We start from the raw sequence: 14080 nt of genomic DNA, 5'->3' as shown, positions 1-14080 counted from the left end.
ATGGGATAAAGTGTGCCGCACACGAATTGAGGGGGGTTTAGGCATCCGCAATACACAGGCTTTCAACACTGCAATGTTGGGAAAGCTAAGTTGGCGTCTGTTAACTGAAACCAATGGGCTTTGGGCTAAGGGCCTCTACGCTAAGTATGGAGGGAACCACAAAGGCATGGAGGTGTTTCGTGCAAAACCCAACCAATCACTCACTTGGAAGGGGATTATAGCAGGGTCGGAAGTATTGAAATTGGGAACAAGCAAACTGATTGCAAATGGAAGAACGACACTCTTCTGGGAGGACGTCTGGTGTGGGGAGACGACGTTAATCACGCATACAAATCAGACCGTTCCGCAAGGTCTGCGGACTGCTACTGTCAGGGACTGCTGGCAAGACGGCTCGGGTTGGAAATGGCAAAGCTTAACACCTTTTTTTTACCAATGAAATGGTGCTAAGCATGACGTCGTATGTAGTGTTCCCGGATGAGCCAGGGGAGGACTCTTGGTACTGGAGGGAATCCAACACGGGAGAATACACAGTTAAGACCGGCTATGAGATGTGTCGGCAGAACCAAACGAGCTCAGGGGTGAATCCTGCTACTGCTGCAAAGTGGAGAATTATTTGGCGGTTACCGGTCCTGGAAAGAGTATGTGTGTTCATCTGGCTTACTAAACTGAATGATGTCCTAGTAAATAAGAACCGAGCTAACCGTCATATGACCCTCGATGCCAACTGCACCGCCTGCGGCTGCGAAGAAACCACCCTCCATGCGTTGCGTGACTGGAGTCGTGCTAGAAGTGTTTGGCAGCAATTCGATTTTCCAGCAGCAGCTCGTCCACATTTCTATGGAATGACCTTAATGGAATGGATTGATTTGAACCTGAGCATAACAGAATCTGTGCACAGGATCCCTTGGTGCGTTATCTTCAGCATGAGCCTGTGGTGGATATGGAAGGGAAGGAATGACCAGGTCTTCAACACGGACGACAATCTTCGAGTGACAAGCAAATTCATCTTAACGCAAGCTGATGAAGCCTACAACGCCTCCAAAAACATGGGAACCGCAACACATCCCCAAAGAGTAGAACGAATCATTAGTTGGGAGCCTCCTGAGGGCGATTGGATGAAGATAAATACTGGCGGCGCCAGTAAAGGTAACCCGAGGCTCGCGGCTACTGGAGGTTTAATACGAGATGGCACAGGCGAGTGGAAATATGGTTTCATGGTTAACCTTGGTATTTGTACGGCTTTCCTGGCTGAGCTATGGGGTGTCTATTTTGGGCTCCGCATCGCCTGGGAAAAGGGGTATAGGAAAGTCATCATGGAAATGGATTCAGAGCCGGTTCTACGGCTTATGACCAAATCAGAGACAATCCGACACCCGTTGGGATGGCTGGTTCGTGAATGTTGGGGATTTAGAGACAGAAACTGGGAGATCAAGTTCCAACATGTCTATAGGGAAGGAAATCAGGCAGCTGACTGGTTGGCAAATTTCGTAGGCTCCTTAACCTTGGGTCATCACGAGTGCGTTGCGCCCCCTGCAGGCCTCCAGCAAATTCTCTCAGAGGATCGACACGGCCGAACCTCTGCAAGAATGGTTACAAATTTGTGTACTTAGCCCTGTTTTCTTCTCTCCTTTTCTTTGCTCTTTTACTGTTTTTCTGGGCTTGTTAGCCTTCCATTCTTCCCAAAAAAGAAACTAAAACTGAAATATAATGTGTATAAAAATAGTGAATTTCACCAAATGAACATATTTTAATTGGTATATTTCTGAAATTTCTGAAATCATAAGTGGAAGGTTGTGGATTCAAACCCATCCTCCTAAAAAAAACAATAAAAAAAATAGTGAATTTCGTACCATAAATAAATAGACTAATAATCAAAGAAAAAAAAACAGAAGAGAAGGATGGGTTAACATATAACTAAAAAACCAACTTAACTTGACAGACGACTCCAATTTGTATCACACTATAAGTAATTTTATGATAAATTGTGGTCCCTCATTAAATTTTCTATCTTCTCAACGTCTTCTGGAGTGTCAACCCCATGCGCTTCATGCTCCACCTTTATCACCTGCATCCACATTTTTACACTCATTATCAACCCTTTTCTTTCACCAAACCAAGTCTTTTTTAGGACATTGAAAATTTCAGGGAAGAGAACAGTTTAAGTGACATGTATGTATTTTACCTTCATTTTATACCCATTTTCAAGTACTTTAAGCTGCTCCAGATCTTCTTCCAGTTGCAGCGGGGTAGGTTCAAGCTCTGGATATATCTTCAGAAATTTTGCATCATAACTCTGCTCAAACATATCAAATGCACTCTTATATATCAGAAATGGGAGAAAGCAACCCTTAAGATAATTTATTCTTCTCTTCATACCTGAATTCCAAGATGAAGCAAATATGGAAATTGCGGATTTACTTTCCCTGATCTGTATCAAATGTAATGAATATAATAAAAAAGCAGCCCACACTAAACAAAAGAACCACCAATCTCCACAATTGATGAACTCACTTGTTAAAAGGAATGAGCCCTCTTGAAAAATAAATGGCATATCCCCGATTATCCACTACGCATTTCACTCGATTGGGATCAAATGCATCTTCAGGCTTTAAAGATGTTACAGCCGTGCTAAACACTGCATCTGGGGCTGCCTGCCCTCATATATTGATTCCAGCAATAAATCATATCAATTTTAAAAGAAATTCTTCATAATAAGATCAAATCCTGGAAAACTTATTTCCACATGATATGCTAGTTATACAGCACATTCCTTTTCTTCAAAGATTATAACTGAAGTTCACAGGAAATTTCATGCAGTGCACGAGAAGCCTTGGTTGGTTCATATATCAAAACCAGCGTATGCATCAACATGCAATTGTTGTTCATACAATATGATGATTATATTTCATAAGATGTAAGCAAATTTCACCTGCAGTGCTTTAACAATTCCATCTATTATCTCAGGTTCAATAAGAGGCTCATCCCCCTGAATATTGACAACAACATCGTATTTCTTTTCTAACTTTCCAAGTGCTTCATTGCATCGCTCAGTACCTGTATAGTGCACACTAATAAAGTTCGCAACTATCAAAATCCAACATAAAAGTAATAGCCACACCAAATAATTACTAGTACAAAGCCTACCATTTCGACAAGATTCTGAAGTCATTATCACATCAGCACCAAATCCACGGCAGCATTCTGCAATTTTTTCATCGTCTGTTGCAACAACTGCATCAATAGCAAACAATCAATAAAATACTGCAAGCATGAAATTAGAAATTCAACATGTGGAACTCTGCCTGTAAAAAAGAAACCAGAAAGGCGGCAATTATCATACTAGGAATGCCAAATACCAAAAAAACTCAGCAAAAAATATAAGCACTACACATGTTGGATAAATTAAGTGTGGTAACATATTCCTATAATTGATACCCTGAAATTTGTTCATGACCACAATCTAGAATTGCCCTCCACTGCCTTCGCTCCACCCTCAACTCAATGCCCGCAAATGAAAAAATAATCATAATAATAATAAAGGAAGATATCAACCACAATGTTGCAATGCTGAATACACTTCACATACATCAATATACTTAAGATGTGAAGGCAAATCAACATTTCAGCTGCAGTCTAGTCTAGAATGCAGTTTGCAACAAGCTGGTATAGATATTGTCCCTTGCAAATTAAATGAATGTACTACACATACTTAGCCCCCTAAATCTTTCCGGAGCCCTCAATGCAATTAAGATTCTGCAAGATCATGAATTAACTTGTGGTGAGCTTCGCTGGTGAGAGAACTCACAGGCACCTTTCATGCATCTTCGCCAGAAGGAGGGCACGCAGGCTGTAAGTTAAGCAGCTTTGAAAGTTGATACACCTTGTGCTTTGGGAACTTTTGACAACTACTTATCTATGATTAACACATTGAGTACAGTTTTAGTTTCTGAAAGAGATAATCTTCTACCCTTGCAAAAAAATCTCTTCAGACATTTGCAAAAGTTCTCTATTTGCTATCTTTCTTTCTTTTTTGACATTTTCATGTGTCATTTTCTTTCAAATAATATTTTCCCATTTTCAATTTTTTATCCACCGTTTACAATTTTCAAAATTATGTTCAACAAGGTAGACTTCCATTTTCTCATGTGCAATTTCTACTGTACTAAATTCCAGACTCCAGTACATCAAAATAGTTCGCCATGGAAACAAATTAGAGAACTGAAGTGCTGAATAGAAAACCATAGGGGTCGAAATATGTTCATTGTTCACAAAACACATCATTTCCATAACAAAATAAATGAAGCTCAGGCAAGTTGATATACCTATATGATCCAAACTAGTTGCCAATTTGGCCCTTTCCCAAGTTCTCTGTATACAAACAACTAAAACATCAGCGAAAAGTATCTTAAGGAAGCAGTTTTGAAAGAAAATATTTATCATAGTTCGTCCGTTACTTTAAATATTTCTTTCAATCTTTCACAGAAAAAACTGACTAACACATTCAAATATAAGTGCTTTCCGCAAACTAATCAGAGGCTGATGGGTGTAATTTAAATAAGCACCACATAATCTAAGTTTTTTTTTATGATCTTTCATTCTTTCTTTTGTCACCATTCTCGCGTAGGACCTACACGACATATGATGTTCATAACCATGCTAACCGACTTAATAATAGTTAATTAGAGTGAGGATCAAAATATTCTCCAAGAGAAAATGTACTTGCATCCAAATACAAAGACTCAATTGAATTTATAATGCCAAATGCAAAAAGATAAACTAGATGTGATGGCGAATGAGAAATTTCGATTTTTTTTTTTCGTTTCCAGCTAACTGCTGCTGCCTATGCATAATTTGTCACCTATTTTAGGTTTTCAATCCCGCAAATGAAGGGGAAACTAAATGCTAAAAGCCATTCCTTGGCTACAATGAAGCGGATCGATGTTAAATAATGATGTAGCAACCAATTAATTAGACACCATGGATACTGATTAACAATTGCTCATCAGTCACCATCGAACAAATTCGAATAAAGAAATAAACAATTATAAAACTGTATGAAATTATTGAGCAATGGTGAATGAGAAGTGGAGAGAGGGAGGACCTGGATCATGGGTTTGCCTAGGATATGGACAAGCGGCTTGCCCTCAAAGCGAGAGGAAGCAAAACGAGCAGGAATGATGCCGACAACACGGCCACGAAACTTTTGGGATCTGGCCAGGTAAGCACGGGCGCCAATAGCTGCAGCAATAGCAGCTCCAGCCACAATTCCATGCAAAATCCATGACTTGGTTGAAGAATAAGACGAAGACGAAGAAGGAGAAGAACAGATCGTCATTGTTGGATTTATATATATCTCGTTTCCTTGATTCGCTTAGCAATTGCAAATTACAAGAGCAGCCAGATTTCAACGCTTGCTCATAAAACGAACGAGACTTCTCAACTGTGGATTTCAAAGTGTATTTGTTACTCCACTAAGTTAGGGTAAAATACACCATGGCTCCTCAGATTATATCTTACCTTGTTCATGTCCCTCACATTCAAAACCAAACATACCAATCATTCATCTTACCATTTATCAATATAACAGTCCCTTATCAATAGGTCTGTAAATGGAAGTCAGAGCAGTTCGGCATTCCGCTTGATAAAAGGTGGACCATGTTCGGCTTGATTTATAAACGAATCGAGTTTAAACAAGACGCAACTTAGCTTAAAAGTTTGCGAGCATGACCGGTTATCGGTTCGTGAACAAGCTCATGAATGAGGTCGATTATAATGTTCATGAATATAGAAATTAAAAATTTAAATAGAATTAAATATAGAAAAAAAAGAAATATTTAATAAGTAAAGTAATAAGAATAAAAAAAATAAGAAGTATCCCCTTGGGAATGAAAATGAAATTGTCTCCCCTTTCGCATAAGAGGGAGATATGAGTTGATGTATTCCTTTTATTATATTATTGGATGGATCGTCAACGGGGCTCGAACCCGCAGCTTCCGCCTTGACAAGTTCGTAAACAAACTCGGTTCAATTATTTGTTTAATAATAGTATTTCTATTTAGATAAAAAGATAATAGTATGTTTTATTATTGAAAAAAATGTAAAACTTGTAGATTAATAGATTTCAAAACTACGTGGTATTTTTATTATTCTATTAGGTGAACTCGTCCGCGAAAATAATAAATGAGCAATAAACGAATTATTTGTGAGCAACTTGTTTATTTGTTCACGAGTTTAGCTTGTGAGCTTGTTTATGAACATAATTAATGAGTTGTTCAAAAGCAAAGTTCATGAATTTTTTTTTTTTAGAATCAAAGTTCATGAATATTAATAACAAGCTTTTCATAAGTAAAGTTTATGAACAAAATTAACTAGCTGCTCACGAATAAATTTTGTGAACAAGATAAACGACATACTCTCGAGCAATTCATAAATGGGATTTTGTGCTCAAACTGAGCTCGAAGCTCTCGTTAATTTTATGTTGACATAAATAGGCCAAAGCTTTGCTCCGCTTGGCTCGATAAGTACCCTACTTATAAAATCAACCTCAAAATGAAAAAAAAAAATATACTCGTAAAATTATTTAGAAATACATTTTTCATAAAACCATGTTCTTGATTTTACAAAATCACAAATTTTCAGATCGTTTTGGTTGACCATCTACTACTAAATTCTATCTTCTAATTAAACAACCAAATGATCTCAGATAAAAAAATTCAATAACTAATTTTTTTTTAAAATATCATTTGTATCAGCTAGACAATTGAGAGTAAGGACATTGATAAAAAAAAGGAAGTAAAACCTAAATTAAATAGCGATGGGTGCAATTTATACAAAATTGTTTAGAAGTTCATTTTTTTAATTAAATATAACTATAACTAACTAAAATTGAATTGAAATATGGGAATATATAAAGGACAATTCACAAAACTTAATCTCTTTTTTATAAACACAAAACCTAAATTTAAATCGTTAATGACAAGCTAAAATAATTGGAAAAAAAAAATAGAAAAATTCTGAAGTTTTTGAAGGCCTCAGGTTCCAGGGTCGACGACGTGTTTTCATTCTTTGTTGTGCCAGGGAGGTGGTGCAAGCAAACTTGTCTTTCAACTCTTCTTCAGTTAAGCATAGAGAGGAAGCTTGGGTTCGTTGGGTTAAAATCAATACTGATTGAGCTAGTAAAGGCAGTTTGGGGCATTCTCCGGAGGGTGTCTGATTAGAGACCATAAGTGTTGGTTAAAAGGGTTTTTGTGGATATCGGTATTTGTATGGTTTTTTTCGCTGAGCTTTGGGATCTTTTCTTTTGTCTTAGCCTTGCTTGGATTAATGGTAATCATGAGGTTCAGGTGGAGATGAATTTGAAGTTTATATCGTGAGATTCACTATCATATCGATTGACTATTCACAAATGTCATGAGCTTCGAGAGAGTATTGAGAGATCCGGTTTCTTCATATGTATCAAGAAAAAATGTAATCAAATTGCTAACTGGAAGACGAATTTTGCAATCATCACAAGTGTGGTGAGCCATTCAGGATATTTTTTTTACAAATCACAGCGGTCATTCTCTAGTTAGGATGATCAATAATTAGTTTTCTATTTATTACTTGTTTGGAAAGAAGTTTATAGAAGTAATGAATGTAAACTATTAAATTAATCTTATTTGGTAATTTTGTTAGAGCGAAGAAAGGTAATGAAACTAACATTTTGCTCTCATTACCCTTTAAATTTTAACCTCCAAATTATTAGTTAATGGAAGTAATAGAAATTGCTTTATAAGTTTTGTCCATAGTTTTTCTTATATATCCCTCCTGGAAATTTATTATTCCACAACTAACCCTTAAACCTAAACCGTATGCACATTCATTACCTTCTCTAACTCTCACCTCCATTGAACTCTCACCAAGTTAAACTTTTAACTCTCATTTACATTTTATGGTCTCAACCAATGTGAACTTTTTAAACTTCATTTCCATCCCTTCCCATTCACTTTCATTGTCTGATCTACCTCTCACCTCCATTTAGAGATGTAAACGGAGCGGAACGGGAATTACATTCTCCATCTCCGCTCCCCGGCCTATCAAGGATTCCCCGTTTTTTAAATCCTAAACAAGGAAAATTTTACTCTATTTGTCTCCATTTTTTTGACATTTATCATAGTATAACGACAACGAATAAGATTGAGTTTGACTTGAACGGTGGAAAGAAATAATAAAATTGACATAACCTAATAACTTTAAAAAGAATCACAAACAAAACATATTAAAAAAAATGTCTAATTTCTACCAAAAAAAAAAAATGTCTAACAGAGAATTAATCGAAGCATCTGTGGAGATCCCCGGGGGACATATCGGGAACGGGATGGATACCAGGATCCCCATGGGGCTGGAATACATATCCTCATCCCTGGCCCTGCTTCCAGGAAACAAAAGAATCACCATCCCTGCCCTGCGAGGATTCCAATCGGGAATTCCCCGTTCTCAACAGGGACATAGAATCCCCACCCCGTTCTCCCAACTCAAACAAAGGCTAAGTTAAATTTACTAAACTTGATCAATTAATATTGACTTGATTGATAAAAATGTCTAATTGCTTAAGCTATATTTCTAAATTAATTGCTAACTTATGCAGCAATATCAATTTTACTAAATTTTATCCTTTCCTAAATTATTCTTTCACCTCATGTAATTTTATTTGCACTAAATGATTTTATGTTCTTCTTATTTTATAGTTATATTTATGTCTCTAATCTTAGGAATGATAATGCAGTTAAGAAAGAAAGAATCTTTTTAGTGCATAAAACACAAGAATGGAATTGTCTTATTTATTTGAGACTACTACTAGAAAAGAATGAAGTAAGGAATATACAAGTTTTAAATTATTGGTTTCACCAACATCATGACGATGCTGTTTGGTGGTCTGTTGGTGCTTTCTGCAGCTTTTCTACATAAGCAGATGGAAACCATCCACCCTTACCTTTACATTCTCCTTCCGACCACCCTGTTGCACCCACCTTAATAACAACAACACCAACAACATATAAATTAACAATTCAACTTAGAATCTTCACTGACTGACTCGTTTAGTTTGTCGATTTTACCTGCCGAACCACAACATAATCATCGAGAGCTAGACTTAATTCCCCTTCCGCTTGCCCATCGAACGTGTGTATCACCTGAATTCAACAATTTCCACATAATGTCAGATACACGATTCTCTTTCCTTTTCCCACAAGGACATGGTTCAGTTCATTACTTTTGCTACGAAAAACGCATCCTTTTCATCTGATCTGTTTGTAGTATTCTCAAGTGCCAATTGGGCACTCATGTCTTGCTGTGTCGTCTCCGATTTAGCTGAATGATGATCATTTAATTGCTCCTCCATGATCATCTGATTCCATTTTAAAATTTTTAGTCCAAAGTTACAATATTTATACAAATTCAGACTTATATACAAGTACAAACCTCATCATGCAACTTATCTAAAATAGCTAGAACATGTTCATGGAAACATCTCTCAGCATCTACCTGGAAAAAGGAACAAAAACCAAATCAGCCATCCAAACATTAATCAGCAGCACACTATCCAAGCAAAATAATTATCACACAATCAAGCAAAGCGAGCCTTTCCTTGCAAATTTTTTTTGGCAAGAGGCCGCTCCTAAGACTCGAACCCGTGACCTCTCAGTCACACGACAACAACGTTTACCGTTGCGCCAAGGCTCGCCCTCACACTGCAACTCAATAATACAAATTTTTTATGAAGATGCATACTCGTTTCCACAAACTTAAGTATAACTTTTGGTCTATTCAAATTTTGGAGTACAGCATGTTACCTCAGTCAGATATTCACCTTTTCGCAATTTTAAAAATCTACCATAAGAATAAAAGAAAAGAACACATTACAGAAATCAATGAGACTATCCTACAACATCCTGATCATGCAATGAAGCTAATGCAAGTCATTCATGAGAACTGGAGTGATTAACAGTACCATAGCAAATAGGCGCTGTGAAGTCATTTGTTGCTGCTGATTTTCAACTGATAACATTGCATCAGTTGCTTCTTTTCCAAGTGACATGATTGTAGATTTAAGTTCAGTCAGTCGTGTTTCTGCATTTCGAAGCTTCATGCAATTCTCTGCAGATATATCAGATTCCTTGGTCTTTGATCGTCGCTTCAAAACTTCAGCTCCCTGATGAGAAAAATTTGCTGTCAGTCCCAGTGTTCCTTACCCTACCAGAAACCCATGCGATACCAAAGTTTACCTGGGCTTCAACCTCTTGCCGGAGTTTCTCATAACGATGTGTTAAATGTCGAGCATCTTCCAAAGGAGCTCCTGTTACCATTGCTCGAAGAGGCTCAGAAACCTATATATCAAAAACCTATTACAAAATTCGAAATGCTAACAGAAAGGCAAATCAATAAATTTGCTAACACGACAGATCATGCTAAATGTTCCAAACCTCTCCATTAACGGTTAGTACCATATCTGTAAAGCACATAAAATTGTATAGCATTTGAGGCAAAAGATAACAAGTAACCCATGCTTGTGACCCATCAGATGATCTGTCAGCGCACTTTTATATATAATTTTGTCATGATATCATCATGTCCTTATGTTTTCTTTTTCACTATGATCTATCCACTTGACAGCCACTCATTCATTATTCTAAATCCTAACGTGAAATGCTACCAATTTGGTAAATGAGTTGCTAAATTCAATTCAGTCCACTGATCCATGAAACTAAAACTTGAGCCTGTAACCAAACGTTAACTAAATTTGGAACTTAAAAGATATGCTTCATAATTACTTTTTTCTTTTACCAAAACCCCTTTTGGTCCATCTGATAAATATACTTTAAAGATAAAACTATGAAAGATATAGTAACATTTACTAGAAAGGGATACATATTCTAATTATAACCCCCCTGAATTTCATATGAAATCTCAATCAGGTTGCATTCTTAACTTTGCTTAATTTAGTCCTAAAGTCATTTCAGCTGTTAGATGTCAGCCCCAAATCTACACCTAAACTTGATGCTATCAAAAGTTCCATAATAATGCCCAAGTTCTTTGAAAAAGATTCCATAACTAATGATCATATGTGTGTGTGCGCACTGGCATGCAAGCACGCACATGGGTTTCTATCAGAATTATAAATTTAAAGGGTTCTAATATATAGTAATATTAACTTTAATTCTGAGGTGAATTATAATGAAATTGAATTGAAGGAAATCTGCATTTTGATCTTCTAACATAATGCACATATAAATTTCAAAAGAGATTTAAACTTCTGTTTACATATTCAAACAATAAATTGGATGGGGACTAAGATCCAACATATCCACTGATAACAACTGAATAAAAGGTCTTTTGCAATGGTTTTGGGATTAGAGCTCGTAAAGAAGCGAAGCTCATTATCAGCCCAGAGAATAGTAAGCAAATAAAGGTCCAGCAGAGGCTTGTAAGGCAGCTGCATCTCCAGGTGTAAACGCAACAATGGAAAGTTTTCACACGTAACGGCTTGCTATAGGATGGCCTAGGTGCTCCAATAGAGGTTTGACACGTAAAAATGAACTAACAGAAAACAGTTACAGGGAGGCCTATAACAACCTATAAATAGAGGATTTTACATAATCTTCATGTATGCCAAAAAACCCTAGCTTCCATTCTTACTATTTTGTAAATCTGAGTATAGTACTAACTTGAGCGTCAGCCCCTATTTTGCAGATTTTGTCAAGGCTTGAAAGGAGGGTTTGAGGCTGTCCATATCCAAGACTTTCACAATATATCATCCACAATCACACTAAAATGAAGAATATCAGAACATTTTCTAAGATTTTATTGATACCTATAAAATCAGGTAATTTCTGAAGACATATTTGCATGAGAGACTCTAACATACCTGTACTACTAGGGCTATTTTTGAAATGCTCAGACCAATATGCAATTTTTTACTTTTTTTGTACTAATGACATCAAGAAAAAGCCAGGGAAGTTAAAATTAAATTAACAGATTAAGTTGAACATGGATTCTTTTTATTAATGACATCAAGAAAAGTTGGACATTTAACCATTTAAATAATGTTTAAATTTGTTAGTTCCTTTTTGCCCTTTGAAATCCCATAATAAATTTTATTTCCTTCATGATCACAGCAGCAAGTTTAAATTATGTATTTACTTAACTACAAGGTTTAACACAAATTCAAGTGCACAATTCACCTGATCACCAAGAATTCCAAGTAAAGTTTCCCTCTCATTCTCCATTAGGTTACGCGAAGTACCAAACTGAAGAACAGCTCTTGCAACATAAGAATTTGTGGTTTGAGCATCAGCTCCATATTTACAACAATCTTCAGCCAACTTTCTTGCTAAAATAATGTAGGAGAACGTATCAGAATCGTGAAGGAATGAATGAATCATAAGAGAAAAACCATTTACCTATCTCCATTTGCTTTGAACTTGCAGCTATAAAACTTTCAATGCCACGAATAACATTCTTCTGAAAATGCTGTGAAACATAAAAACAAATGATACTATAGTGAGATTAGTCCAGTATCTCATGTAAAATGTATATTTTGATTCTGGAAAATCCGAAACATAAACTCAATGGATCAAATGTTCTTGTATTAGAACAAAAAAAGGACACCTAGATGTTGAAAACTTTGTCATAATGTGATAAATAAAAAAATGTGAGAGTATTGTACCTTAGCTGCCCTAGTGGAATTGTATAGATTTTGAAGCCGTTGATAAGATTGACCCTCAACTTCATCAAGAACAACAGCTTCATTTCCAAAATGTCCCAAATGTTTGAGCACTGCCTGCAAAAATATGAGCATCCAAAACAGGATTGAGTTTAAGATATGGATGAAATATGATAGCCATGAATAACATAACATGGACAATCTTCTTATGCTAATAATCTATCTTCTTTTGTTTCTAATGCCACACTCATCCAACAATCTCCTTTGTGAAGCTTCAATCAAAAAACATGGAAGAAACATGAATAAATGCCTAATTGTGATGATGCTGTAATTACTATATGAGGTTAGAATTTTGATTTTATTTTTCCAGATATGCCAATAGAAAACCAAAGTGAGTGCAAACCAAGAACTTAGTTTCAGATTTCAGAAATTTAGGAAATGTCTTACAAAAACCGCCAAAAGTAGGAGATGGTACTTGAAAAGATTAACCTTTTATGATACATTACAAAAAGGGCACAAAACAAAAGGGGAAAAAAGAATAACTAACTGAGATCGTCATCAATAGCAATTACCAAGTTCACGAAGCAGTTGAAAAGAAATAAAATTGAAAGATGGAAAAGAGAGAGAGAGAGAAACCCACTTGTTGTTGCCTTGCAACTTGCTCTCTAAGCCTAGTAGCTTGCTTCTTGATGGCCTCCATAGCCAGAAAGCAAAGCAATCCCTTTGTACAGTAATTTAGCTATAGGTTAAAAATAGAAACTTGGAAACAAGAAAAATCCAATTTTGCAGAGAAATCTCACATGCCCTGCCCTGATCCTAACAGATGATGAGGAAGAAGTGGAAAGGGTAATAATGGTTGGTGGGTTTTGTTTTGTGTTAAGAGAATAGAAGATAGAATGTAAAAAAGGAAGAGAGAACAGTGTAGACTGTAGAGGGAAAAGGGAGAATTGACCTTTTTTGTTAGGAGACCATACCAAAGCAGCACATGATCTCATATGAATATGATTGAGTTTGATTTGAGGCATCAATCACCTTCTTCTTCTTCTTATATTTGCTTTCCTCTTCTTTTTATGTCCTAAACATTTCATTTTCTTGTTCTTTCAGTTGACAAAAAGGAATAGTCTTCAGGTTTATTAATTAACTATTTTAATAATGATCTACTGAAGAACTCAGAAATTAATTATTTGAAAATATATCAGTTTTTGTTTTTCCTATAAATAATAATATTAATTAATTAAAGGAAAAGTTTTTGAAAATGTATTTTACTGAGAGTGAAGAAACATTCCGCAGATAGGCAGGGGATATACTAGAAATTGACTGCAGGGAAAGGAAGGAGGGAATATGTATTCCCAAAAGTGATAAATACGTAGCACTACAGCG

General features: G+C 36.1%; 2 protein-coding genes across 2 annotated transcripts; both read right to left on the bottom strand.

The window, feature by feature from the left end:
* Nucleotides 1–1727: 1727 nt before the first annotated feature.
* LOC136234223 (3-deoxy-manno-octulosonate cytidylyltransferase, mitochondrial) lies at nt 1728–5549 on the bottom strand. Its single transcript, XM_066024015.1, has 8 exons — nt 5102–5549; nt 4323–4368; nt 3145–3231; nt 2930–3054; nt 2512–2651; nt 2377–2428; nt 2183–2293; nt 1728–2065 (listed from the first exon to the last, which is right to left on the bottom strand). Exons 1-8 carry the CDS (start codon nt 5333–5335, stop codon nt 1973–1975), a joined length of 888 nt encoding a protein of 295 aa, XP_065880087.1. The 5' UTR covers nt 5336–5549; the 3' UTR covers nt 1728–1972.
* A 3252-nt stretch (nt 5550–8801) lies between these two features.
* Nucleotides 8802–13833, bottom strand: LOC136231857 (SH3 domain-containing protein 1). Its single transcript, XM_066020830.1, has 10 exons — nt 13341–13833; nt 12704–12817; nt 12438–12507; nt 12219–12367; nt 10263–10364; nt 9989–10189; nt 9460–9522; nt 9251–9385; nt 9096–9170; nt 8802–9008 (listed from the first exon to the last, which is right to left on the bottom strand). The coding sequence occupies exons 1-10, from the start codon at nt 13398–13400 to the stop codon at nt 8892–8894; spliced, it is 1086 nt and encodes a 361-aa protein (XP_065876902.1). The 5' UTR covers nt 13401–13833; the 3' UTR covers nt 8802–8891.
* Nucleotides 13834–14080: the final 247 nt, after the last annotated feature.

Source organism: Euphorbia lathyris, chromosome 6, assembly GCF_963576675.1.
Source record: "Euphorbia lathyris chromosome 6, ddEupLath1.1, whole genome shotgun sequence".
Lineage (NCBI taxonomy): Eukaryota > Viridiplantae > Streptophyta > Magnoliopsida > Malpighiales > Euphorbiaceae > Euphorbia > Euphorbia lathyris.
This window is presented reverse-complemented; position numbering and strand designations above follow the sequence as displayed.